The sequence below is a fragment of the Dipodomys ordii genome, unplaced genomic scaffold (genome assembly GCF_000151885.1).
Source record: "Dipodomys ordii isolate 6190 unplaced genomic scaffold, Dord_2.0 Scaffold49, whole genome shotgun sequence".
In the NCBI taxonomy this organism is placed as follows: domain Eukaryota; kingdom Metazoa; phylum Chordata; class Mammalia; order Rodentia; family Heteromyidae; genus Dipodomys; species Dipodomys ordii.
The window spans coordinates 275913-302119 of record NW_012267265.1 but is presented as its reverse complement, the minus strand read 5'-3'; the positions used below and the strand labels follow the sequence as shown (position 1 = coordinate 302119).

Here is a 26207-nt window from a genome sequence, read left to right as displayed (position 1 = left end):
CATGACTGACAAAATAAATAAATAAATAAAACTGGAAATCATCAGGTTGACTGCTATGAACCAAAATAAAAATGCTAAATACAGTATGGTCTTACTCATTTATGGACTACACACATAAATGATGATGATAATGATAGTTTTTAGCAGACAATTGAAGGTAAATGCAGGACCTTTTAAGAGGGGATCAGCAAAAGGAGGAAGAGACAAAGGACAGTCTACTGTGGAGCACAAAGTATAAAAGGGCATTGAACACACACATCAATGACAGGTCAAGATTAAATGAACAAAATGCTACATGAGAAAGGAGAGAGCGTTGAGGGGAGTGAGAATAGAGTGGAAAAGGAAAATGCATTCTAGTGCACAATGTGTATAGATGGAAATATCACAATCAAAGACTTCATATTACAAAGCATTGGTAACTCAAAAATAAAATTCTACTAAAGAGCACAACAGATGCTAACCAGGTTATAAGGGGAAAGAAAACATGATATAGGAGTAATGCAAACCAGTGCAGCTCCTATGGAAAGCAACATGGAAGATTTTCAAAAACTAGACATGGAGCTAGTGAATGACTTAATATCACTGTTGGTCACATCTCTGAAGTAATGTAATTAATTGCACACTCAGATGTTTAATGTGGCATTATTGATTAAAAGCCAAGTTATGAGGTCAATTTAGATGACCTTTAACTTTTCAATGAATGAGAAAAATAGAGAGATGTATCCATATAAAAACATATATACACATAGAAACCTATCAAAGAAAATGAATAGAGATCTATACATGTATATATTTGAGTATATTACAGAAATAAAAATGTCATGTCGTGCAAAACAACTGGGGAGAACTTGGATATTAATGCGTTAAACAGAGTAAGTCAGATCATGAAAGACAAAGGTCACAAGTTTCCTCTCACATACAGAGTACACAGAGAATATAGCTATATCTGTTTATCTATCTATCTATGTATCCATACAGTGTTATTATATATAGTATTATATTTGTATACATAATACCATATATAATGTGTATATATCCATAACTATATATACCACTCTCTGTCTTTGTACATATATATAAATATATATATATATATATATACTACTGTTGTTTTTTTATTGTGAAAATACTATACAGAGGGGTTATAATTACATGAACAAGATAATGAGTACATTTCTTATCAAGCACAGTAGCCTCCTCCTTTGATTCCCCTTCCCATGCCTTCCCATCCTCTCCCCCATCCAATCCTCCCCCCCACACAAAACTTGTGAAGTTCGTTTTCAACATAAAGACTTGTGTATCTCACTGTTGCAATGGGCCCACCTGTATGCCTGTTTAAACTATTTGATTTTTCCCTTCCCCTCCACAAATTATACCGACATCAAGTACAGTGAAAGCAGGGGTTATACCGTGGAGGAGGGACATTCAAAGCAACAAAGAAATCATCTTATAAATGTGTTAGAAACAATCACATCAAAGAAAAAAACTTTTGAATACATATCTTAGGGTTCATTTTCCTAACATCAATTATCTGACCTTTTATGCTTGACTCAGACATATACTAGTTTATGTTTGCATCTTGTCTTATTGCTGTAGCTAGGCATTCTAATACTAGATTGAAGAGAAGTGGAGAGAGTGGACATCCTTATCTCATTCCTGAGTTAAGAGAAAATGGCTTTAGTTTTTCACCATTAAGTATAAGTAGGTTTGTCATACACAGCCTTTATTGTATTGAGGAAGGTTCCATGGATTCCTAATTTTTCCAGAACCTTCATCAAATAGGGGTGTTGTATCTTGTCAAATGCTTTTTCAGCATCTATTTAGATAACCATGTGGTTCTTATCTTTGCTCCTGTTGATGTGATGAATTATATTAATTGATTTGCATATATTGTACCGGGTTTGCATCCCTGAAATGAATCCTGTTTGATCATAGTTTATGATATTTTTGGATGAATTGTTGAAGTGGATTGGCAAAATTTTGTTGAGAAGTTTTGCATCAATGTTCATCAAAAAAATGGGTCTATAGTTCTCTTTCTTTGATAAGTCCCTGCCTAGTTTTGGGATGAGGGTTATGATGGCTTCATAGAATGAGTTCGGTAGTGAACTTTCTCTTTCAATTTCATTGAGGAGTTGGAGGAATATTGGTGTGAGCTCTGCTTTGAAGGCCTTGTAGAATTCTGCTGTAAAACCATCTGGTCCTGGACTTTTCTTAGCTGGAAGGTCTCTTATTGCTGCTTCTATTTCAATGCTTGATATGGGCCTGTTAAGATGGTTTAACTCATCTTGGTTTAGTTTTGGCATGTCAATATTTGATAAGAAAAGGTCTATTTCTGTCTATTTCTGCCAAGTTCACAAACTTATTAACATAAAGTTTTGAGAAGTATTCCCTTATAATGTTATGAATCTTGATTGTTTGTGGTGATGCTTCCATTCTCATCTCTGTATTTATTTATGGGTGTGTTCTCTTCCTTTTCTGATAAGATTTGCTAAGGGTCAGTCAATTTTGTTAATTTTTTCGAAGAACCAACTCTTTGTTTTATTGATTCTTTCTGTGACTTTTTTGGATTCTAATTCATTTAATTCTGATTTAATTTTAATTATTTCTTTCTGTCTACTGGATTGGGGTTTATCTTGCTGTTCTTTTTCAAGGAGCCTCAGATGTCTCATTAAATTGTTGATTTCAGAACTCTCCAGTTTGTTGATGTAGGAACTCAGAGCTATAAACTTGCCCCTGAGTACTGCCTTTGCTGTGTCCCTGAGGAGCTGGTAATTTGTGTGTTCATTTTTGTTGAATATCATGAACATTTGAATTTCCTTTCTAATCTCTTCCATGACCTACTTGTGATCTAGCAGTGTGTTGTTCAGCCTCCATTGTTACAGGACCTTCTTTGGTGGCTTTTGATGTTGAGTTCTAATTTTATTCCCTTGTGGTCAGAGAGAATGCAAGGTATAATTTCAATGTTTCTGAATTTGGACAAGTTTGTTTTGTGGCCTAAAAAGTGGTCTATTTTGGAAAATGTTCCATGTGCTGCTGAGAAAAATGTGTATTCTGATGCTGCTGAGTGAAATATTCAGTAGATGTCTGTTAAATCTTGTTGATCTATGCAGTTATTTAGATCTGCAGTTTCTCTGTTAAGTTTTTGCGGAGTTGATCAATCTAGTGGGGAAAGTGGTGTGTTTAAAGACCCCAACTATTAATGTCTTTGGATCTATGTGGGATTTGAAGGAAAGTAGTGTTTCTTGGATAAATCTGGGTACTCCATTGTTTGGCAAATAGATATTTAGAATTGTAATATCCGCCTGAAGGAGAGATTCTTCAATTAATATGTAGCGACCTTCTTTACCTCTTCTCACTAATTTTAATTTGAAGTCTATTTTATCTGATAGTAGTATCACAACTCCCGCCTCTTTATGGGGGCCCTTTGCTTGGTAGATTTTTGTTCCAGCCTTTAACATTGAAAATTTGTTTGTTTTTATGGGCAAGATGTGACTCCTGAAGGCAGCAGATAAAAGGATCTTGCTTTTAATCCAACTAGACAGTCTATGTCACTTAATTGGTGAATTAAGTCCGTTAATGTTGAGATATAGGATTGAGAAGTATTTGGGAATTCCTGCTATTTCAGCCACCTTTATTTCTTTATCCATTCCTTTATTTCTCTTTGAGTGTTCTCAAGCTGCTCACGCAATTCTTGTATCAGTTTTTGAGTAGCTTCCTCACGCTCATGATATTCCTGTATTAACCTTTGGCTTGCCTTCTCTCTCCCTTCACGCTCAAACAGAGTCCTTTGCAGGTTTCAATCTTTTCCTTTACCATGTTTACCAGTAGTGTTGGTAAAGCTTTTTGGGAACTGTCCTCTGGATTATTCATTATCTGTTCTGTCCCCTGGTTATCATGAGTGAGAGTTGTGATACCCGGAGTTGTCATTTTCCTTGTGTTTTTCCAGCTTGGTGTGCCCATTTGGGATCAAAGTAACACCAGTTTTGTGCTAGAACACTATCATAAGGCAAGCATCATCCAAAGTCTGTAGTTTCACAATCAAAAGTCTGCAGATACAATCTAGTTCAACAGATATATTTATTCAACATCGAACAACTATGTATTAATGGGATACAAACCTCAAAGAAGAACTTGGCAAACCAGAAATTATTAGGTTTAGGGAAAGATGTGGGCAAAAATAGGAATAGAGGGATGTGGAAAGGCAGAGGGATAGTTAACTAAGTCCTAATCTCAAAGCAAGAAATAGGTTGGATAGAATGATAATAGAGAGAGAGAAAAAAGAAAGAGAGAGAAAAAGAACAGACAAGAAAAAATAGAAAAACAAAAATTAAAAAGTGAAACACTTAAAAATTATGCAAATTTAAAAATGTACTATTCAGAGAAGAACAGGGATAGGCTAAGTGAAGGGGAGGGATAGAAAGGAGACATGAAAAACTTAAAAATGTTTAAAATATTATATAGATATAAAGAAGTAGTACTGCTCTTAAGAATTTTAAGTCTAAGAGGTTTGAATTGAGTAATATATTTCTGGAATAAGTGTGTACACAATGGGGGATAAGGTCTAACAATCGACTATGGGTATATCTGAAGATGAGCTGAACAGCAATTAAGTCACAAAAAGAATGAAAGAGAAGAAAAAGTGAAAAAAATGAGAACGAAAGAACAAAATAGATGAAAAGGTCAGTAGAGCTAAACAAAAAAAAGAAAAATACGAAGAAAGAAAAAAGCACACACACATATACCCCTAAAATAAAAATTATAAGAGGAAGAAAAAAAGTTAACAGAAAACAATTTTTTAAGTTAAAAATTTTAAAAAGTTTAAAAAAATTATAAAAGGTACCAAAAGAGAGTTCTTTGATTGTTTTGTGGGGGATGGGAATATCCTTTATCTCCCTTGTGTCCATAACCAGTCTCTTGTTGGAGTCTCTGGTCTGCTTGTGGTGTTTGATTTTCCTGTGGCTTGGTTGGTTTCTTAAGTCAGTTTGTTTGAGCAGGCAGGAAAATGCTCTGCTTTACCCAGGATTTTGTGATCCTCCTCCCAGGCTAGTTCTATGGGAGGGAGATCGGCTTTGAATATCACAAAAGAGGGAGATGGCTGTTTCCTCTAGTTTGAAGATGCTGTGATGAGGCTAGGTTCTGGGTAGAGTTGAGGTCTTTCAGCAAACAGCAGCTTTTTCCTGAGGGGCTAGCTTGTGAGACACTCACAGAATCCAGCATGGAGCCATTCTCAGGGTTTATGTTTACTGAATTTCAATTGATTGTCCAGGCTGCTGAAGGGAGGGGCAGCCTCTGGCTCTGTTTGCCTAGTGAAGAAAGCCACTCCTGGGGCTGCAGGAGCTTGCTAGATGGATTCTAAACTTCCAAAGATAGTCAAGAAGTTTAATAAATAGTGCTTATATATCAATTAATGATATATTTTCTGGTTCTATGAAGTAAGTAAAACAAATATCCACCAAAGATGGGGCCCAAACGATGTCACCACTGCAGTGCAGGTTTGATGGAGGTAAACACTGAATAGAGCAGAATCTTTTCCACTGGGAGTGTTAAGTGAACAAAGCAAAGGAACAGGTATACATTTCCCTTGCTCCTAGGGTCCATTTACAACATCACACTTTAGTAAAGTTAGTTTAAAAAGCATTTCCAATTCACACTGGCACCAGTGTGGAACCTCACTGCCTTCCCACGTTCTCACCATGGCATCTCTTTCTTAATGGAGAACTGAAACTTTAAGAAAAACCATGGCATTGACAGACTTATCACATGAACCCTGTGCTTGCGGATACTGGAGTCAATACTGAAAGGTCTCTGAATTGATAATCTATGAACTTATGCATAAAATACTGCAAACAGCAAAATGGACAATATTTTTTGCCGGATTAACCATCACTATAGCAACCAAAGTCATTTTGAATGGCATATATACCTCAACTGACACTTCAGAAATGCAGCTAGAAGGATTATCAGAAACAATTTCTCAGCAATCAGTAGGAAAATGTAAAACAACTAGATCTATTTCTGGACAGATAACCTACTAAATTGGTTTGTAAATATGTGGGAAACACGGACAAGACCAATAACCAATAACATATGGTAGAGATACCAAACAAAGAGAAGACTAGGACCAGCTAACTCCACTGCTGAATTGTGCCAAAGTTCTCAAGAATTAACACTGTGTCTTCTCAAGCCATGACCATGCAGCATGTGTTGGAATATTTCCCCTTTCATCTTGATTTCTTCACTTGGGTCTCCCCTCTTGTTTCCTCATCAGTCCAGATAATGGTTTCTGAAGTATATTTTTTAAATCAGCTAACTTTTTATTAACCCTATATCTTTCAGTTTGTAAGTTATTTTGTTTCTGGTCATTGCTGTTTCTTGCTTTTATTCATTTGAGGTTTGCTTGGTGCATTCTTTTCTAGTTTCCTGATTGGCATTTGTAGTGTATTTTTTAAACTCCCTCTTCTTGTTCCTCCTTCATGTTAAGTTCCCTCTTATGTCTATGTTTGCTCCATTTCACTGCATCTGAATCAAGAATATGTTAATTTCACCTTAGGTTCCTTAATTGTGAAATCCTTTGCTCAAGAAATTTTCTTTCATTTCTCTGTTATGGGTACTTTCAAATTTTTCTGTTTTTAAATTTCTAATTTCTTCCTGTGTGGTTAAGAAAATGTATCTTATTGATGATTTTTCATATTTGTTTTGTATCGGCCAGTTAGCTTATCATAGAGAATTTTTCTTGTCCTAATGAAAGGAATGTTCATGATGGCACCCTTAAATAAATGTGTTATCTTTTGCTAGTTCTGCTTCCTCTGTTGTATAATTTAATTCTCATATTTCTTTGTTGATTTTTTGGCCACATTATCTGTCCGTTAATAAATTTGGATGTGTAGTCTAATAAGCTTTATTTAGTATCAGTGGTATTAGGTTAATAATGTTTTATTCATAGAGTGGTTGGATTGGGGCTATATATTGAGAATTAGCATTTCTCTTTTGCTTGCACTGATCCATTTATCATTATGAAATGACCGCCTTTGTAGTGCTTCATGGATTTTTACCTACTGCAGGGCACAATGGCAGCAAAGATGGTGCTGAGAGGGAGTAGAGTGGGCTGAGGCCAATTTGCCTTACATTCAGTGCTTAACCAGCCCATGAAAGCTTAGGTGCATGATGGGGTGCGACCTTGACAGTGATTGGTTCCTCTTCCTCTCCTGACATGCCACCCGCTCTTTTTGGCTTTAAAAATGGCTGCTGTCTATAAATAAACAAGTTTTCTTCCTGCTTGATTTGGCTCCCTGCTGTGTCTGAGGAATTATTGTCTGAGGAATTATTGTCTGAGGAATTATTGGTGCTTGAGTCTTCATTGAGATATACTTAGCCAGAATAAATACTTAAAAGAAGTCTTTTGTGTTGTATGATAAGAGTACTCATCCTTTCTTGTTAATAAAAATAGTTATTATGGGATTTTTCTTTTTTTCCTTCTTTTTTTACTAGTCCTGGGGATTGAACTCAGGGCCTAGGCACTGTCCCTGAGCTTCTTTTGCTCAAGGCTAGTGTTCTAGAACTAGAGCCACAGCGCCACTTCTGGCTTTTCCTGCTTATGTGGTACTGAGGAATCAAACCCAGGGCTTCACACATGCTAGCAAGCACTCTACCACTAAGCCACATTCCTAGCCCCAGAATTTTTCTTGTTTTCACTAATTCTGGAGAGTCTCAACAGGTCACCTATCTAAAACTAGGCCACTCAGCTAACCTCTCTATGCAATTCCTGCTTGGAAAGGTGAAAGACATGTTTTGTACATTCTCAAGTGATCATTTTTCCTTCACTGAATATTCATTTGGGTAGTCATCTCTTGGACAGCCAAACAAACTTTTAAAGAGAAAGAGGAAATTACTCTCCTACGTTTAATTCAGCTTGATAACTAGGGCTGGGACAGCCAAACAAACTTTTAAAGAGAAAGAGGAAATTACTCTCCTACGTTTAATTCAGCTTGATAACTAGGGCTGTGAAAGTCAGTCTCATTAGTTCACTAGAGTATAAGATTGACAATTTCATACTTTACTATGCCAACTCACTTTGAAAGGTTAGAGTACTTGAGGCAGTGACCATTTGTTGCTTGTTTCAGAACAGAGCAACACGCAACACGTGGTGCTAAAACACCTGGTTGTGTGCCTTTACAAGTCCTGTAAATCCTTAGTTCGGGGCTCTCCTCCTGGGCTCCGCTGTGTCAGAGTATAGGACAAGGCCCAAGCTGCAGTCCGTTTAAACAAAATGGCTATAGAGTCTGACTCTCGGTGGTCTTCTTCGTGGGGGTCCTGTGACCTTGGCATAACATATTAGTGGGGACTCGTCCAGGATTCCCCCAAAGACTCCCAAGACCTCAGACACAAAAGGAAAAACAGGGCTGTCTTTGATAATTTGCCTTGTCCTGTCATTTGTCTGTTTTACTGTCATTTTCCTTTGTGAGGATGGCCACTCCGATTCATAAAGGGTTGTCAAAGCGGAGGAGCTTGCACAACAACTCTGGAAGAACTGGGAGACATCCCAGATCCTCTTGTGGATCTTGGAACCCTGCCGTGTGAATTGTGGGGTAGGGGTCAGTTCGGTGTTGGACTGGAACTGACCAAGAGGGACTCCTAACCAAGGTCCAACTCGCCCACTGTGGGTCTGCTCCTTCTGCTGTGGGGCATGGGTGTCCCATTACAGGAGTCAGCAGACCAATTTGGGAGATCTCCACTCCATCTTTTTTTTCATAACTGTCAGGCCTGCATGTGTCTTGTTTATACTGTTTATTGTTTTTTGGACTGAACAACTGATAGGACTAGAAACCATGGGCACCACTCCATCTAGCTCCCTAGACTTACAAAAAGAAACTAATAAAGAGGAATTGAAATTGTACTCCCCGGGTTTTCAGGGAGATAACTTGGAAGAAGAAATGTTTCCTCCCTTATACTCCCCTTCCCAGGTTCTTTTGCAGAACCTGAGAATGATCAAGAGGAGGAGGGAGCTATAGAACCCTTGGCACCTGCCCTTAAAGTTTCTGAGGGGCCAGTCACTCGACGACGCCGTGGGATCAGCCCCCTTCTAATGCAGCTGTTTTTCCCTTACATGCCATAGGTCTTGTGGATGCAGATGGTCAACAGCAACTCCAATATTGGCCATTTTCTACCAGTGAGCTATAGAATTGGTGCACCCAAAAGCCCCCTTTTCTGAGAAACCCCAAGATTTAATTCGTTTGCTTGAAACTATTCTCTTTACTCATCAGCCCACTTGGGATGATTGCAGTCAGCTTTTACAGGTCCTTTTTACCACCAAAAAGAGAGACCGTATCCCAGAGGCAGCCCGGAAACATATCCCAGGCCCCACAGGAGCGCCCATCACAGATCCTGCCCTGATCACTGCCTATTTTCCTGAGATCTGACCAACATGGGACTATGATATGGTTGAAGGTAGGGAGTGACTCCTCATCTACTGCCAGGCTCTGTTGGCAGGTCTCAAGGCGGCAGCTTGCCAACCTACTAATATGGCTAAGGTTTATGATGTAAGACAGGGAGGAAGTGAAAGTCCGGCAGCATATCTTGAGCGGCTCATGGAAGCTTTTAGTCAATATACCCTGTATGATCTTGAGACCCAGGATTCGGCTCAGATGATTATGTTTGCCTATATAAATCAAGCTGCACCAGACATAAAGCGAAAGTTGCAGGCTCTAGACAGAGTTGGTGAAAAGTGTATTAGGGATCTAGTAGTTGAGGTGGAAAAGGTTACAATAAGAGAGAAACAGAGGAGCAAAGACAGGAAAGGAAGGACAGAGAACGTGAAATTGAGAGTGAAAAGAGAGACCGAGCCAAGGAAAAGAGGCCAGACTTGTTGGACTCGCCACTATCACATGCCGAGCATACCTGGTTCACAGACAGCAGCAGTTTCATTCAAGATGGAAAAAGGTACGCAGGCACAGCAGTCATCACGGACACTGAGATAGTGTGGGCAGAAGCACTCCCTCAGGGAAAGTCTGAACAAAGAGCAGAATTAGTGGCACTAACAAAAGCCCTACAAATGGGAAAAGGGAAGAGACTAAACATGTACATGGACAGTTGGTATGCTTTTGCCACTGTGCATGTCCATGGAGCCATTTACCAAGAGAGGGGGCTGCTGACAGCTGAGGGAATTTTAAGCCTCATCCAGGCCATATGGGAACCAGCAAATATTGCCCACTATGCACTGCCCTGGCCATCAAAAGGGAACTGATTCTATAACCAAAGGAAATAACTTGCAGCCCAGAGCGGAAGTACTGACTCTAGTAGACCCAGGGCCATGAGCTTTGCCTGCTGAGCCTCAGTACTCCCAAGAAGACTTCGAGTGGATAAAGAAAATTCCCATGGCCTATAAACCCCCAGACAGAAAAGGAAACAAAAACTGGTGGAAAACTGGTGAGGGGAAACTTATCTTACCACAAAGATTGGGAAAGGGGATTCTTAAGAGAATCCATCAGGTCTCTCATGTGGGAACCCAAAGAATGCAGGACTTGCTCCAACACTCAGAAGTAAAAATTAGGCAAGGAAATCAACTCATTGAGGACATTGTTAAAAATTGTAAAGCCTGTCAGCTCACCAATGCCCCCAATCAACCAGTTATAAAAGGAGTTCGCCCCCGTGGAGATAGGCCAGGTGTGTATTGGGAAGTAACTTCACAGAAATTAAAACTGGAAAATTTGGATATAAATATTTGCTAGTTTTTGTAGACACCTTTTCAGGATGGGTTGAAGCCTACCCAACAAAGCATGAGACCACAAACATCGTGGCTAAGAAGATCTTAGAAGAAATCCTACCCAGGTATGGCTTCCCATCCACCATCGGGTCGGACAGTGGACCGGCCTTTGTCTCAAAAGTAAGTCAGGGAATAGCCGGGGCACTGGGGAAGGATTGGAAATTGCACTGTGCTTATAGACCCCAGAGTTCAGGGCAGGTAGAAAGAATGAATTGGACTTTAAAAGAGACCTTAACTAAATTGGCCTTGGAGACTAGTGCAGACTGGGTATCGCTCCTTCCTTTTGCCTTGTTTAGAATAAGAAATTCACCCTATTGGCTTGGCTTTACTCCTTTTGAAATAATGTATGGACACCCTCCACTCATTATCCCTAGCCTTCAGACTGAATTGCTTGCTGATTTGGATGATACTGAATTTCTGTGTAAGCTTGACTATTTACAGCTTGTGCATAAGAGTATGTGTCCCCAGCTTAGAGCATTATATGATTCTGCTTCTGTTCCTACCCCCCATTTGTTTAAACCAGGGTACTGGTGTTTGTTCGAAGGCACAACTTGAGATCTCTGAAACCACGGTGGAAGGGACCTTACATGGTGTTACTGGCTACACCCACTGCCCTTAAGGTGGACTGCATTGCTGCTTGGATCCACTGCTCTCACCCCAGACCGGCTGACCATTTTGCCCTGGATGACCATGGGGAAACAATGGGAAGTCTCCAAGCATCCTACTCAACCACTCCGCATACGCCTCAAGAAAAAAAAAAAGAACTGATTGTTATTGGTATTGTTGTTTAATAGTATGGCTAAGGTCAGAGAGGGACTATATCCGTTCAAGATCAAGAGCTGTTGGAGTTTACTTTGGGCTAGAGCCATAGATTTTGTCTCAGGACCATAAGTCAATGGGGGAATGAAATGTTAGAGTACTTGAGGCAGTGACCATTTGTTGCTTGTTTCAGAGCAGAGCAACACGTGGTGCTAAACCACCTGGTTATGTGCCTTTATAAGACCTGCAAATTCTTAGCTCAGGGCTCTCCTCCTGGGCTCTGCTGTGTCAGAGTATAGGACAAGGCCCAAGCTGCAGCCCGTTTAAAACAGCTGTAGGGTCTGACTCTTGGTGGTCTTCTTGGTGGGAATCCTGCGATCTTGGCATAACAACTTACATCTAGTTTCTTTAATACCTAAATACTGAGTATGTGAAAACAAGAAAAATAATTATAAGTTAAATAAAAATCAGTTATTTCCTGAAGCAATTCTTAAAGCTTATATTTGAAAGAGCATTTGAAATGGCAAATGGTCCAGGCAACAGTGGCTCACGTTTATATGCGAGCTTCTCAGGAGGTGAGAGCTGAGGTCTGCAAAGCCAGCCCAGACAGGAAAGTCCAGATACTCTTACCTCAGTTTGTTACCACAAAAATGCTGTAAGTAGAGTTGTGGCTCAAGTGATAGAGTATCAGGCTTGAGCAAAATAGCTCAACCACAACATCTGGGGCCTGAGTTCAGACCCCAGGACTGATGAAACAGTTAGATAGACAGACAGACAGAAACACAGATAGAGAACAAATAAGAAGAAAATAACAGACAGATCCAGAATCATGGATTCAGAATACACTCTACAAACAGAAGAAGAGAGAAATCAGTGGAGAATATTTCTTTGGCCCAATAGGAAATATTTCAGTTTAAATTGTTTGGTAAGAAATATAGAAAAATATCAAAAACAGAAAAATGATTTCACAGCGATAGCCTTTATTAAAATTAGGTATCATGATTATTAAAAATACAAATCATAATAATTCCAAAAGGAAATAAGAATGATTGGTTTGATTGAATTGAATTTAAAAATCAAACAAATATATATAATAAAATATGTTGGAAGGATTTATTGTAATATATTCTTAGAGAAGAAAAACCTGATATCTACACATCATTTGGTGACAAAATGAGCCTCTCTACATTCACTTTCTGTCGCTACCGCCTCGACCAGCAAGGAAGACGCGACACCGAACTCTTCTCTCTGCAGTTTATTCAGGACCTTTGAGCAATCTTCTGACCCCAACCCCGGGGAGAATTCCCCACAGCCTTAAGTACCCGCTGGGTAGCCAACCCTGATACGCCACGTGGGAACCACCAATAGGTTCAAGTGCGCGGAAGCAAGCCAGATTCTTTGCCTTAGCCATATAAGGAGTTGTTTACCACAGAGAGCACTCGCCATTGGGAAGGCGGAGGGCAGAAGCCGGCACCATCTTCCAGGTGCGGCTGCACGCAGCTCACTACAACTTTCAAAGCCCAAATTCAAATCTTCTAATGATTTCATAACTACTTTATGCAAGACCATTAGTAATGTTCTCAAACTTAATATTCTTAGGAATTCATAGAACATATAGCCCAATGTATAACTTTGCTTTATTTTTTTAATTATCAACTTCAAATAGTGGTACAAAGGAATTACCATTTAGCAAAGCAGTTTATGTATACATTGTACCTAGACCAATGTCACCCCTTTCAAAATGCTCATCCCTCACTCCCTTACATACCCCTTCCATCACTCTTCCTAATTTTGTATACAATGGATTCTTGACTTCATTTCACAATCTCTTCTCAATCTGTTCACTGCTTTTCCCATCTCATTCCTTTTGAGTACCTGTTTCTTAGTATTTTATTTTGCTGACCTTTGACTTTGTCTTTCGAAAGAATTATACTATTATATGGTAGATTCAAGGGTAGATTCTACCATATTTCAGTTAACACAATTATTTATACTTGCATACCACCCAACATATTTCCATATAAGCATATAAGCTAAAACTAGTTTTGACTATATGGAGAAAGAAGCATCATTGCTTTCTGTGGGTCTGACTTAGGCTATTTAGCATATTTTTCCAGGTCTTTCCATTCAAAGAAAGTTTGCAATAGTTACTACAGTTAGAAAGTCAGAAGTGATATACAGAAGACACCTGCCTTGAAGAGGAGAACTGATACTGAATAGGATCAAGAAGCACAATAGAGGGATGACCCAGAACCCTCTTTGGCTAAGCTGGGGGTACACTTCGATTAGAGAAGTTCTCCACCAAATAATTATCACAGGAGTTGAAGCAGGTTTTGGGAATATGAAATATGTGAAATACAAAACTGTCTCTCCCTTCTATGTGGCATGGAGAGGGAATCTAAAACCTTCACTGTTCAGGGACCAAAAATCTCTGGTTCATGCTGATGTATGCCAGGTACACAGAAGGAATTAGAGGCATTATAGTGCAGCCACTTGCTGTGACAGTGCAGCATCCACAGATATTATCTGGCATGATACTGGACAGGAGACTAACAGGCAGTCTTCTGAGTTTTCCATTTGGCTGGTTGCCACAAATGACAAATGTGTACAAGTAGTTGGGCCATATAATGAGGTCTTACTTTGTGTGTAATCTCATGGGAACTAGAGAGCTGAGTCATTGGACACCCTCCATTGTGGAGACAAGCCATGCGGCAGGACCTTAAGGCTTTAGGGACAGGAGAATGTTATCACAGTGATACACATGATGTGCATGTACCTCAGCGAATCCAGTTAATGATGGTGTGGTTATGGTAGCTACAGAGGACTGAAGAAGCCATGGACTGCATTATGAATAATTCCATGCTTGATTAAAGACCATGTAGCATACTATAAAACCCAAGGGTTTGCCAATTACTTGAGAAGCTTTCCAAGAGGCCTACCAGAAGTGTACTGTATGTATGCTCATATGACCATTTTTAAACACAAAAGCTCAAGACAATTAAGTCAAGAGGGCATTTCATCCCACTGACATACTGTCAGGTAGATGATATTGCCCTGGGAGCAAGCTAGGCTATCAGTATGCCTATCAGTAAGCCAGGAAGTGCTAATAATAGAACATGGCCAGGGGACACACTTCACTGGGTGGAAAAATGCAAGGCTTTACTAAGCAATTACAGATTCAATGCAAATTACATTGTCCTATCACCTCCAAGCCACAGAAATGATGCAACAGTATAATGGGTTGTTGCAACAGGAACTGTGGGACCTGGATGTCCTCAAAAAATGTAGGGGTAGACAAAGAGACTGTGGCCAATGATTTCTACACTAAGTGAAAGAGAACAAAAGGGAAATGTAAATCCTATGTGAAATGAAAATAACTAGCCCCAAAGACCACATGGACACAATCACATACAGCAAAGGGGATTTACTGTCAGCAGAGCTGACAAGGCCAAATATCTCACAGGAGGGTGAGAAATAGTGCCCATCTATTTCCCAGGGGACTCATATACAGTCAAGAGACTAGAGGTGGGTGGTACTCTGCCTGGGCAGCGGGTCATTGCAGAAAGCCAGCAAGTAGGCTGAGCAAAGTAGGCTGGGGAGAGGGGGGAGTCTTGCTGATGTAGTAGTGGCTAATGATATATGAGAGCCTTGGATGGACACTGTCAAGCCCCAAATGGAAGAGGATATACTAACATTGCCACCTTTGTTGCTCAATAGGTACCGGTACCAAATCTCAGGAGTATAGGCAGAAGTCATCTCTTCTAAAGGTATTTCCTGCTGAGAGGGGCACAGTGGTGAGTAGGGCACCAGGTTCCATCCAAGAGGTATTTGCTTGGCAATTTGATTGATAAAGGTCCTCATCTTTATTGTGAGAATAGTTTTAGATATCTCAAATGCACAGCACAATTAGAAAAAGCAAAAAACTGCTGCCAGTGGACCCAAGAGAGGCATCAACCAGGGTATGATTGATTCTCAAAAGGGGATGTCAAAGACCTAAGATTCCCAGATGTTTATTGGATATGGTATCCCAGGCTCACGAATATCTGATCAGACAAGTGCCAATCTGGTGCAGGCTGCCAATCCTAGAGCCACAATCAAGGAGAAAACACTACTAGAGTTGACAAAGGCCATGGCTGTTATGAAGATGCTAGTTATCCAGAGTGGGGTCTTCTGATTCCTCAGTAACTGGAGGAAGACTGGGTCTAATGTTTCTTTTCCATAGAGACAGGAGTTCAGTTGGCTCAGAGGTTTATAAAGGTTGATTAGGCAGGTGATGTTTGACATGGTGGAGATGAATCTAGTATGGAAGACTTTGAACCTGCACAGCTGTGGGAGTAGAGAGAGTATCTGGTAATGTCCTTCCCACTTAGTAGAAAATGTGGTAGAACTCAATGCCTGTGCCACATAACTTTTGGGAATGTACAGCAGGTCCTCAGAATTTAGGGAGGGCAGAGAAGATGACAAAGAAGGCATAGGGCTCTATGAGTTGGCATATTTCTGAAGAAAAGTGCACAGGTGCTGAAGGAGAGAAGACAGCACTGGAGGAGGTAAAGGAGAATCTGAGGCCTGAAATAGTGGAGGTGAAGGTGGGCAGCCATACCAAACTTCAAAAGGACTTAGTGTCAAAGGCTTTTTAGGTAGAACCCACAGATGAAAAACAGCTTGATTAAAATCTGTTTGAGGGAGGGGTTGGCATATTCTGTCTTCCCCTGCCCCAAGGACTGGGGGTGATAAAGAATGGGAAAGTGTCAGAAATGTCTAGAAACTTGGCTCACAGTTAAGTAATAGAGGAATTGAATTCAGGGCCATTATCTGGATGGAAGCAAGCAGGCCAAAGCTAGGAATGATTTCCTTTCAAAGAAGCAAGGACACAGAGGAAGCACTCTTGGTGGTGGTGTGAAATGTCTATCCATCCTGTAAAGGTGTCTGTAAGAATCAGCAGGTACTTATGAACAGTTAGCATAGAGGTAAAATCAATTTGCCAATCCTCCTTATTACTTCAAGTTTGATTGGTTAGAAAGGGAGGTGTCCACATATTGGTACTGGGGTTGGCCTTTGGCATCCTTACAGGTGTGTGAAAGCTGTGTGAGGAACTGGGTATCAGCCTAGGTTAGGGGAAGGCTTTGTTTAAGGAACTTCCTTAAGGGACCTGTATGGGGGTGGAAAGGGTGGTACAGATATTTAAGAAAATCCTTCCCAGAGGGAAGGGTAAGTTGCTTTGTTACAGGCAGTGTTAATGCCCATTGTTTTGGGGACATTATAGCCCCTTTGGCAATCTCACCAGCAAGGTTCTTTCCCTTAGTTCTAATGGAGTCATCTGACTGGTGGGCCTTGCAGTGAACTATGCCAATGGCTGAGGAGAGAAAGGAGGCTTGCAAAAGTTTGGTTATAAAGGGACTGTTTATACCTGAGATCCTGTTGGTTGCCAGAGGCCTTGTTTGTTCCACAAATGGCTTCATGAGAATGGTCAGTATGAAAAGCATATTTAGAGTCTATCTATATCATCAAGGAATGGCCCCAGCCTGGTGAAATGCTAGTGTTAGGGCCTCTAGCTCAGCCTGTTGATTAGTAGAGTTTTCATTTTGTAAACATTACTGTGGAGTAGCTGTACAAAGCACTTGCCATTCATTGTGATCATTTCTTCAATGAGGCTCAGAGACATGCAAACTAAAGTCACATAAGGATTGGCAATTAGGGAGAATGTGAAACATAAGCAATTCAGAGAGTAAAATGTATTTGTTCATTTGTTAACATATAATATAGCTTCTAGATGTTTAAAATATTTATACAATTAACCTTTCTCAAATTAAAGGCATTGAAATTTACAACTTGTATTTACCTTACTCTCAGTTGCTTAACTGCCATTTGATAAACAGAAATCATTGATTTGTGTAATTAGTCTGAATCAGCCTCTTGTTTAAAGATCAAAGGTTAATATTTAGAATATACCCTTGTACTAAGCATGTTATTGGACAGCAATACCAAGTAAGCATCTGATAGTCTCTTAGTGCTCATGCGCACTGAAAAATACAGAGTAGGAGTCTGAAACAGGGTCTTACTTTATTCTTGTGCCAGCCTGGACTATGATGACCTTCTCTATGGATTTCTAGGACCTGTCATGACAGGTAAATACACCCACATTCAGCTGTTGAGGTTGATTTGGGGCTCTGTGAACTTTTCTGCCCTTTGTTAACTGTGATCTGAACTTTTCTGCTCCATGTGAACTATGAGATGAACTTTTCTGCCTTAAACTATGATCCTTGTGATGGCTAAGACCCACAAATCTAACATTACAGATATAAGTCACTAATGCTCATCCTCAAGAGAGTTTTAATAGAATTTGCCATATTTATTGCTTTTTTCTCCACCATTTTAAATATCTTGCAAAGTACATTAAATATATGTGGAAGTTATCGGTTCTATTTTTAAAGGCTGAAAAAATTTCTTAGTCACAAGGAAATGTTCATCATCCCTAGCCATCAAGGAACTGCAAAGCAAAAACTCAGAGATTCCACCGCACCCCAGTTAGATTAGCACAGATACAAAGTGGAATTTGCACAGCCATTAGAATGATCTTATGTCATTTGCAGGGAAAAAGATGGGCCCTCAACAAATCATGTAAGTGATATAATCCAAACTCAGAGACAACAATGTTTCATGGCTTCACTCCTTTAGGGAATCTAGATCTAAAATACACATTGAGCTGTAGTAGACATATAGTCCATATTGAGAGTCTTGATGTAGGTGTGCTGTGTGCTTGATTCCTTCTTTGTAAGACCATGATTTATCTTTGATTCTGTCATGTCTCTCTCACAACCATAACCATTCTTCATTGTGGCAGACTGCCTAATATACTCTATAGTAGTTGTTGTTTTTAGATAGTTGGGTCTTTCACTTGGAGTAAAATATTCCACACACTTTGAGTCAGCCATGTTAATGACTTCCTAAGTGCTTTTTCACAATTCCTTATTAGAGTTCTTGAATGCTTAAAACCTCATAGTGAATGTAGCTACAGGTTTCTGGAAATATATTACAAAGAACTGATGGTGTGCATTTTAAACTGAATGGCATGAGTGTAAATAATATTTCAGCAGAGTTGCTACATTAATTTCTTGAATCATGACATCTAAGAAATTTTGAGCAATTTTGAAGTTACCATGTTTATTTCTTAATCAAAGACAATAAAAAGATAAGTTACCTCTTAACTTCAAATGTTCTTGGAGGGATTATAAAATGGCTTACATAAAAAGGGTGACTTGGAAATACAGATCATAAAAACTCCTAACTACATGAAAATACCTTATTTCAAAACAGAGGTTGAACTTACTTGTCTAATCATCCCCAAATTGAAGATTGTTTATAAATTTACCATTCTGTCAAATGGCTCTGACCAGTCATTTTACATTCTTGCTTTGATCAACCCAAGTTATATTTCAACTTCACGATCAATTGTTCTCTTGAATATAAGCACAAGAAATTGACAGAGGTGAACATAGTTTGCAGGACACTGTGCTGTTAGATAGAATGACCGGGACAAGGATTTCAGTTCTACTGCTACTACAGCTGAGTTATTACTTTAACTCTGGAGGCTGTGGGAAAGTACTGGTGTGGCCAATGGAATATAGCCACTGGATGAATATGAAGGTAATACTGGACGAACTCATCGTGAAGGGTCATCAAGTCACAGTTGTGAGACCATCGTATGCTATTTTTGTTGATAGCAATGAAGTATCCAGCATTAAATTTGAAACTTTTCCTTCATCTTCCAGTACTGATGAATTCTCCGCCATTATCTCACGAGCAATCTCTTTGCTGACATATGAATTGCCAAGAACAACATGTTTGGCATATTCACCATTATTGCAGGATGTATATAAGATTTATTCTGATGCTATGCTAAATATTTGTAAAGAAGCAGCTCTGAACACGGAACTTATAGCTAGACTACGAAAAGCAAGATTTGATGTTGTGATTGCAGATGCTATCAGTCCTTGTGGGGAGCTTCTGGCTGAGCTATTGGAGATTCCTTTCGTGTACACTCTCCGCTTCCTTCCTGGCTATACAATGGAAAAATATAGTGGAGGGCTTCTATTCCCTCCCTCTTATGTGCCTGTCATTCTGTCAGGTTTAAGTGGTCAGATGACTTTCATGGAGAGGGTAGAAAACATGTTATGCATGCTTTATTTTGACTTTTGGTTCGAGACATTTGATTCAAAGAAGTGGAGTAGCTTTTACAGTGAAGTTTTAGGTAAGTCATGTTTCATTTTTATTAGGGTAAGATAGTAACTTTTGTAAGTTGAAAGAGGTGCTCTGAGATGCATGTGAAATAAGAGAAATTTGTCTTTTTTGTTGCTGTTGTTCATCATGGGACTTCAAATCTGGGCCTAGGCACTATCCCTGAGCTCTTCAGCACAAGGTGAGTGTTCTTGAGCCACAGCATCACTTCTGGTTTTCTGGTAGTTTATTAGAGATAAAAGTCTCATTTATTTTCCTTCCTGGGCTGGCTTTGAATCATGATACTCAGAACTCAGCCTCCTGAATAGCTAGGATTACAGCCGTGAGCCACCTGCATCCTGCAAGAAATTTGTCTTTCATACATGAAACAGTTAAATGAGATATAAAATTGTCTACCAGATTCCTGACTACAAAAATCTTACATTATAGTCAGAATGAAGAAAATGGGCAGTTACCTATCCTATAGGATACTCTAGGAGGTCATCCAGTATGAAAACTTCATCCACAATGAAAATTTGATCATTTGTATTTTTTATCAAGCTAATTAATTACTTCCCTAAGAGACTGATGAATGAAAATATGTATACCAAAGAAATATATTGTTTTATTCTACCTATGTATGCAGGAAATAAATTGTCTCCCTCGATTATTTTCCTAGTTAAATCAAAATATTTCATTTGTTTTCTCTTTATTATTTTTTTCTTTTTTTTTTTTTTTTTGGGTCCGGTCGTGGGGCCTGAACTCTGGGCCTGGGTGCTGTCCCTCAGCTCTTCAGCTCAAGGCGAGCGCTCTACCACTTGAGCCACAGCGCCACTTCCGGCTTTTTTCTTTTTGCTTATGTGGTGCTGAGGAATTGAACCCAGGGCCTCAGGCATAGCAAGGCAAGTGCTCTACCACTGAGCTACCTTCCCAGCCCCTATTATTTTTTTCTTTTTATTTGTACCTGTGACCTCAAGCTTGGTTGGATTACTTGTATAGGCTGGTACTTTTCCGCTTGAGCCATGCCACCCAGCATGTTCATACTTCATTGGAGGGGTAGTCTTGAGGATATTTCTGACCACGACAGCTTCAGACTTCATGCTTTCTGATCTCAGAATCTTAGATAGCTGGGGCTCCAGGGGTGAGTCACTGATGACCAGTTTTCAGGATTTTCTAAAAGTTTTCCTTATTCTTGACAGATCCAATGTTTTAGCACAGACTCAATAACTATAACTTCTAGTGATTCCACCTTCGTTTATTGTTTATAATCATCTATTTTATAGACATAAAATCTAGTAAAGTGCTGAAGTACTTGTGATTATGCTCTAAATTGTTTCTGCATTTAATAAAATATTAGCCATCAGTAAGTTGAATTCAATTACCTAGTCCCAGTATTCCAGATGATATTTGCCAATGTTTCTGTTCAATAAATAAATATTTTAAGCTCCTAATGTGAATCAAGTAGAGGTAAGAAATTCAGCCACAATCATAAAGAACACTCATATTGGAACTCAAGAATCAAGGAACAGTTTGGTACACTGTAGGAAACTAGTTTGGGAATTGCTGGGAAAATAATTTCTGTGAATATTATACAATTATCGACTCTGGAATTCAAATATTCCTCTAATGGATAAAGAGAAAAAATGCATAGTTAGTTCTATAATTTCTTATTTTAATGATTATTTATAACTGCTCATAAACTGAGGTATCAAGATAGTCTCTTACAGACTGCCTTTCACCCACACACAGCACATTTCCTGTGTAGTACATGTTAGCAACAAACACATTCTATCTCATTAAGTACAAATGTTAAAAATTATTTTAAGAAAAAAATAAATGCTATATTCAGAAATATCTCTGTAATGTCATTTCTTACATTTTACTTTCTCCCCTCTCCACTCAGGACGACCCACTACCTTAATGGAGACCATGAGTAAAGCAGAAATCTGGCTTATTCGATCTTACTGGGACTTGGAATTCCCTCGCCCAACTTTACCAAATGTTGACTTTGTTGGAGGACTCCACTGCAAACCTGCAAAACCCTTGCCTAAGGTAAATAGATAACCTTTTTGTCTGTTATTTGATTTCCTTTTCAATAAATATGGCTCTGCACCACTCAATCCAGGTCTTTGCTCACAGTGAAAGAGATATAAGAAGTGGGGTAATGCATTTGACAAATTGAAACTTATTTTTGAACCATCACAAGTTTCTGCATTTCAGAAACCTAAGAATCATTCAGAACAAAGTCAGTTTAATTAAGACTTAATTTTTCAGAACCTCAAAAGAATTCTTAATTCTCTCATAAAAGTGATCTGCATGTGAAAAAGTGAATGTTAGCTATACAAGGAAACAATAAACATTTCTACCCCAACAATCACACCTTTTTTCCATTTATTAGGATGGTTTAGAATCAATTAATAAAAATTATGTGAAAGTATCTGGGAAAGGAAAGATTACAATAGTAAAAGAAGATACGGTAATCAGAAAATTTCTCAGTCATTGATATTAAAATGTTATATTAACAATGCTCAGAAATCAGTTGATGAATGAGAATTGAAATATATATAAAGGCAAGCAATTAGAACAGTAAGAATAATTTACAGCAACTAAATATTTTAGTTAACATGGAAAATGCTGGAGTCCAGATGGAAATGCTTGCAAAATTTGTTGCACAATGACACCAATATACTAAGTACTAGACTTGTGCTTTACTAATGGCTAATGGAAAATGTTATTTCTTATGGATGTTACTCTTTTTATATATCTTTATTTTTTGGGGGGTGGGGTCTGGTCGTGGGCCTGAACTCTGGGCCTTAAAGGAAAAATCAAACATATGGGAAAAACAGAAAAGTCACTAGTCATGAGGTGATAACCCTTGAGAAGAATCTCTAGGGTTCCAGCTAGGTGATCAGGTTTCAAATGGACAGGGCATGTAGTATATACATCTGCTTCCCAGAGATGGCAGGCTAGCAAACACAGAGAACTCTACACAAGCTTGGGTCCAGGTACTTCAGGAAGGTACAAGTCAGGTGCAAATGCTCCATCAGGTTGTCTGTTACAGAAAGCACTAAAGTGGGCAACAAAAGCAAGTTTTTATGTGGTGGTGGGTTTTTATGTGGGTGCGGTTTTTATATGGGTGTGGGTTTTTTGTGTGTGGGGGCTTTTTTATGGGTGCAGGGAGGTTCAGAAAAGCCCCTTTCAAACTGCAGTCTACAAAGCTTAGCTAGTGTGATAAAAACAACACTTGAAATAATATTTGCTTCACTATTATTTGTGTGTGTGTGTGTGTAAGAGAGACAGAGACAGAGAGAGACAGAGGGAGAAAGTAAGAAAGGGAAGGATAAAGGGAGGGAGGGAGGGAGAGAAAAAATGAAGCAAAGTTTTTCTTCACAGGAAATGGAAGACTTTGTGCAGAGCTCTGGGGACAATGGTGTGGTGGTGTTTTCCCTGGGGTCAATGGTTGGTAACATAACAGAGGAGACAGCCAATGAGATTGCATCAGCACTGGCACAAGTTCCACAAAAGGTGAGAGAGTGTACCTCAATAGTGGTCTTCACTGAATGGGCCTTAAATGCTGCAGGTTTCTGATTGCACTAGCTTCCTGGTGAAAGATACGCTGTTACAAGAGCTCTAACTTATTTCAGCCAGTTTAAACAAAATATACGCACGACAAATGCTCAAATAATATGGATCTTGGATTGTTTTAAACTGACAATAACATTAATTTTGTCACAAGAAAAAAACCCAGAAACCATAATGTGAAATTTTATTATGATAGTATTGAAACCATCAAATTTCATGCAGTCTTTGCAAGAATTTACAGCCTCTCAATACACTAAATATGTTTCAGAAAGGAGTTAAAATACACTTAACAAGTAACATTATACAATAACATTTAGCATGTAGAACAAAAAAAAGGTTTGAAATGTCTGATATGGCTTAGTCTTTATTCCTCCAATTTTGAAACTGACCCATTAAGTGTACACTTAAGGGGATTATTCAGAGAAAAGAAAAGGAAGTTTCACCCCTCCTTCCAGGTATGTATTCAAGCTTGTTCATTAAGAGAAAGTAAATAAAACCAATATGCCCTACTGGATTAGGCCTTGCTTATATATGAAACCAGATCTGTGCATTTCATGTGAAAGTAGACACAGTCTACTTAAAAATAAATGTAGCATCCTTAAAATTTGGATTCTTTTCAGCAGCCATGTGACTTATGAACTACATGCCAGCTCCATTTCCTACATTTATTTTCCTCTATTTGTGATAGTAAGTTTAGATGTCAGTATCCTATATTTGTGATCAAAATTCAGGTTGCATATTTCCTAGACATCACCACTAATAATTTGTCATCTAAAACTAGTTTCATGTAATTACTGAATAGAATTATCATACAAATCTGAGGAGAGTCTCCATGGGGACTGCTTGCTTCCGGGCCACCCAGGTTCCAATTTCAGCTGTCTCCTGTCATAACTTTTCACTTCTGTTTAGAAAAACATTGGCAAGAAAAAAAATGATACAATTTTTTCTAATGGTAAATAAACAAAGGCAGACCCGCCTTTCTAAGTACTCTGAACATATAGAGATTAAAAAGAGCACCCTTCTGGAAACAGAGTTCATCAAGAGCTGTCTACCACGATCCAGTGAAGTGCTCTTTCATTGAATATAAGGACTTTAAGCTGATCTACCAGCAGTATGCATCTCTCTTCATTGTAGTTGGAGTGAATGACACTGAGAATGAGATGGCTATTTTTTAATTCATCCACGATATTGTGGAAGTTTAGATGAATATTTCAGCTGAGTGAGTGAACTCTATATAATGTTGAATCTGAATAAAGTACACATCATTTTGGATGAGATGGTGTTAAATGGCTGCATTGTGGAAACCAATCCGGCAAGAATACTTGCCCCTCTACTAATCCTTGATAAGATGTCAGAAAGCTGAATAGAAGGTCTGCCAGACAGCATTGAATTTATAGGAAATGTGACCACCATGGAATTCACCTCAACATATGTATCCCAAAAGAATCTGGAAGACCACACATGGCAAAATGCAGTAACCTTTCAATTATTACACCAAACAAAATTGCATTTTAAAGTATGAGCAAAGAAATAGTTTCAACTAAGAGCCGTTTTATTTTCTAATTGTAAACATATTTTCCCTTATCTATTTTTTATTGCAAATCTAAGGAATCTTCTTTGCCACTGCTTCTTTTTGCAAATTAAATTCAAGAATAACAGGATAGGAAGAATGTGTGGCAGTTATCAGACAAAAAATTTTAAGTTTATTGAAATATACAGGATGTTTTGAGTAAACCTGTCTTCTGACTGTCTTTCTGTTAAACTGTCTTAGTAAGCTGGTACAGGTGGCTCATGCTTGTAATCCTTGCTACTGATGTGGAGGGAATCTCAGGATTACAGTTCAAAGCTAGTCAGACAGAAAACTCCTTGGGACTCCTATGTCCAATTAACCACCAAAAAGCCAAAGTCAAATTATGGCTCAAGTGGTAGAGTACTAGCACCAAAACAAAAACAAAAACAAAAAATCCCCGAAATTTAGCAAGTGAAGGGGTGACATTGTCCAAAAAGAAAAGTACTCATTACCTGACTTATGAAACTGTAATCTTTCTTACATCCTTTCAATAACAATAAAAAAATTTGGGAGGGGGGTCCGGTGGTGGGGCTTGAACTCTGGGCCTTGGTGCTGTCCCTCAGCTCTTCAGCTCAAGGCTACCACTCTGCCACTGGAGCCATAGTGCCATTTCCGTCTTTTTTTTTTCTGCTTATGTGGTGCTCAGGAATCGAACCCAGGGCCTCATGCATGCAAGGTAAGCGCTCTACCACTGAGCCAACTTCCCAGCCCAATAAAAATATTTTTGAAAATGGGAAAAAAAATCTGAGGAATCTGTCATTAGCAAAGATTGAACAAAAAGAACATTTGTTCATATGCTGGTCATGAGGCAGTAGGTGCAGCCTTAACATGCAGTATAGCAGTGTGAGTTGTGATGCGGGTGTGCCATGGAAAGGCCTAGTCAGCCACCACATGATTGCTTCTAAGGACCATTTGTCTGGCTGTCCAGATCAATGTGACCAGGTTGACAACCAGCATCTAGGGGAAGTTAAATGGCCAGTTTAAAAGCTAGAGTTTCATGAGGCCTTCATAGTATGAATATTATGTTAGTATCATATACTCACTCCATAATGGTGAACATATGTAACATAACATCACTTAATACAATACTCAGTATTCTGAGGACAAAATACTGAATAGTTTGATGCTGTTTCTGGTCAAACAGGACAATACCTTTTCACAGAGCTTCTCTCCAGGGAGAAGGGTGCACAAAAATATTTGTTCTGGCAGGGCGCAGGTGGCTCACACCTGTAATCCTAACTACTCAGGAAGCTGAGATCTGAGGATCACCGTTCAAAGCCAGCCTGGGTAGGAAAGTCTGTGAAACACTTATCTCCAATATAC

At 39.0% G+C, this 26207-nt stretch overlaps 1 protein-coding gene and 2 pseudogenes across 2 annotated transcripts in view; 2 read left to right on the top strand and 1 right to left on the bottom strand.

The window, feature by feature from the left end:
* Window positions 1-26207, bottom strand: part of LOC105988431 — a 496910-nt pseudogene that overhangs the window by 198327 nt on the left and 272376 nt on the right.
* The window catches only part of LOC105988496 (UDP-glucuronosyltransferase 2B15-like), a 52789-nt gene that overhangs the window by 13771 nt on the left and 12811 nt on the right, over window positions 1-26207 (top strand). Inside the window, exons 1-3 of one of the 2 annotated variants that reach the window (XM_013020115.1) lie at window positions 19043-19766; window positions 21636-21784; window positions 23126-23257. The exons of the other annotated variant lie outside the window; for it this stretch is intronic. Of the exons in view, the coding sequence (XP_012875569.1) occupies window positions 19043-19766; window positions 21636-21784; window positions 23126-23257 (1005 nt within the window). Of the gene's footprint in view, window positions 1-19042; window positions 19767-21635; window positions 21785-23125; window positions 23258-26207 lie in introns of those variants that run through there. 2 annotated transcript variants of the gene reach the window in all.
* LOC105988503 lies at window positions 24246-24677 on the top strand (annotated as a pseudogene).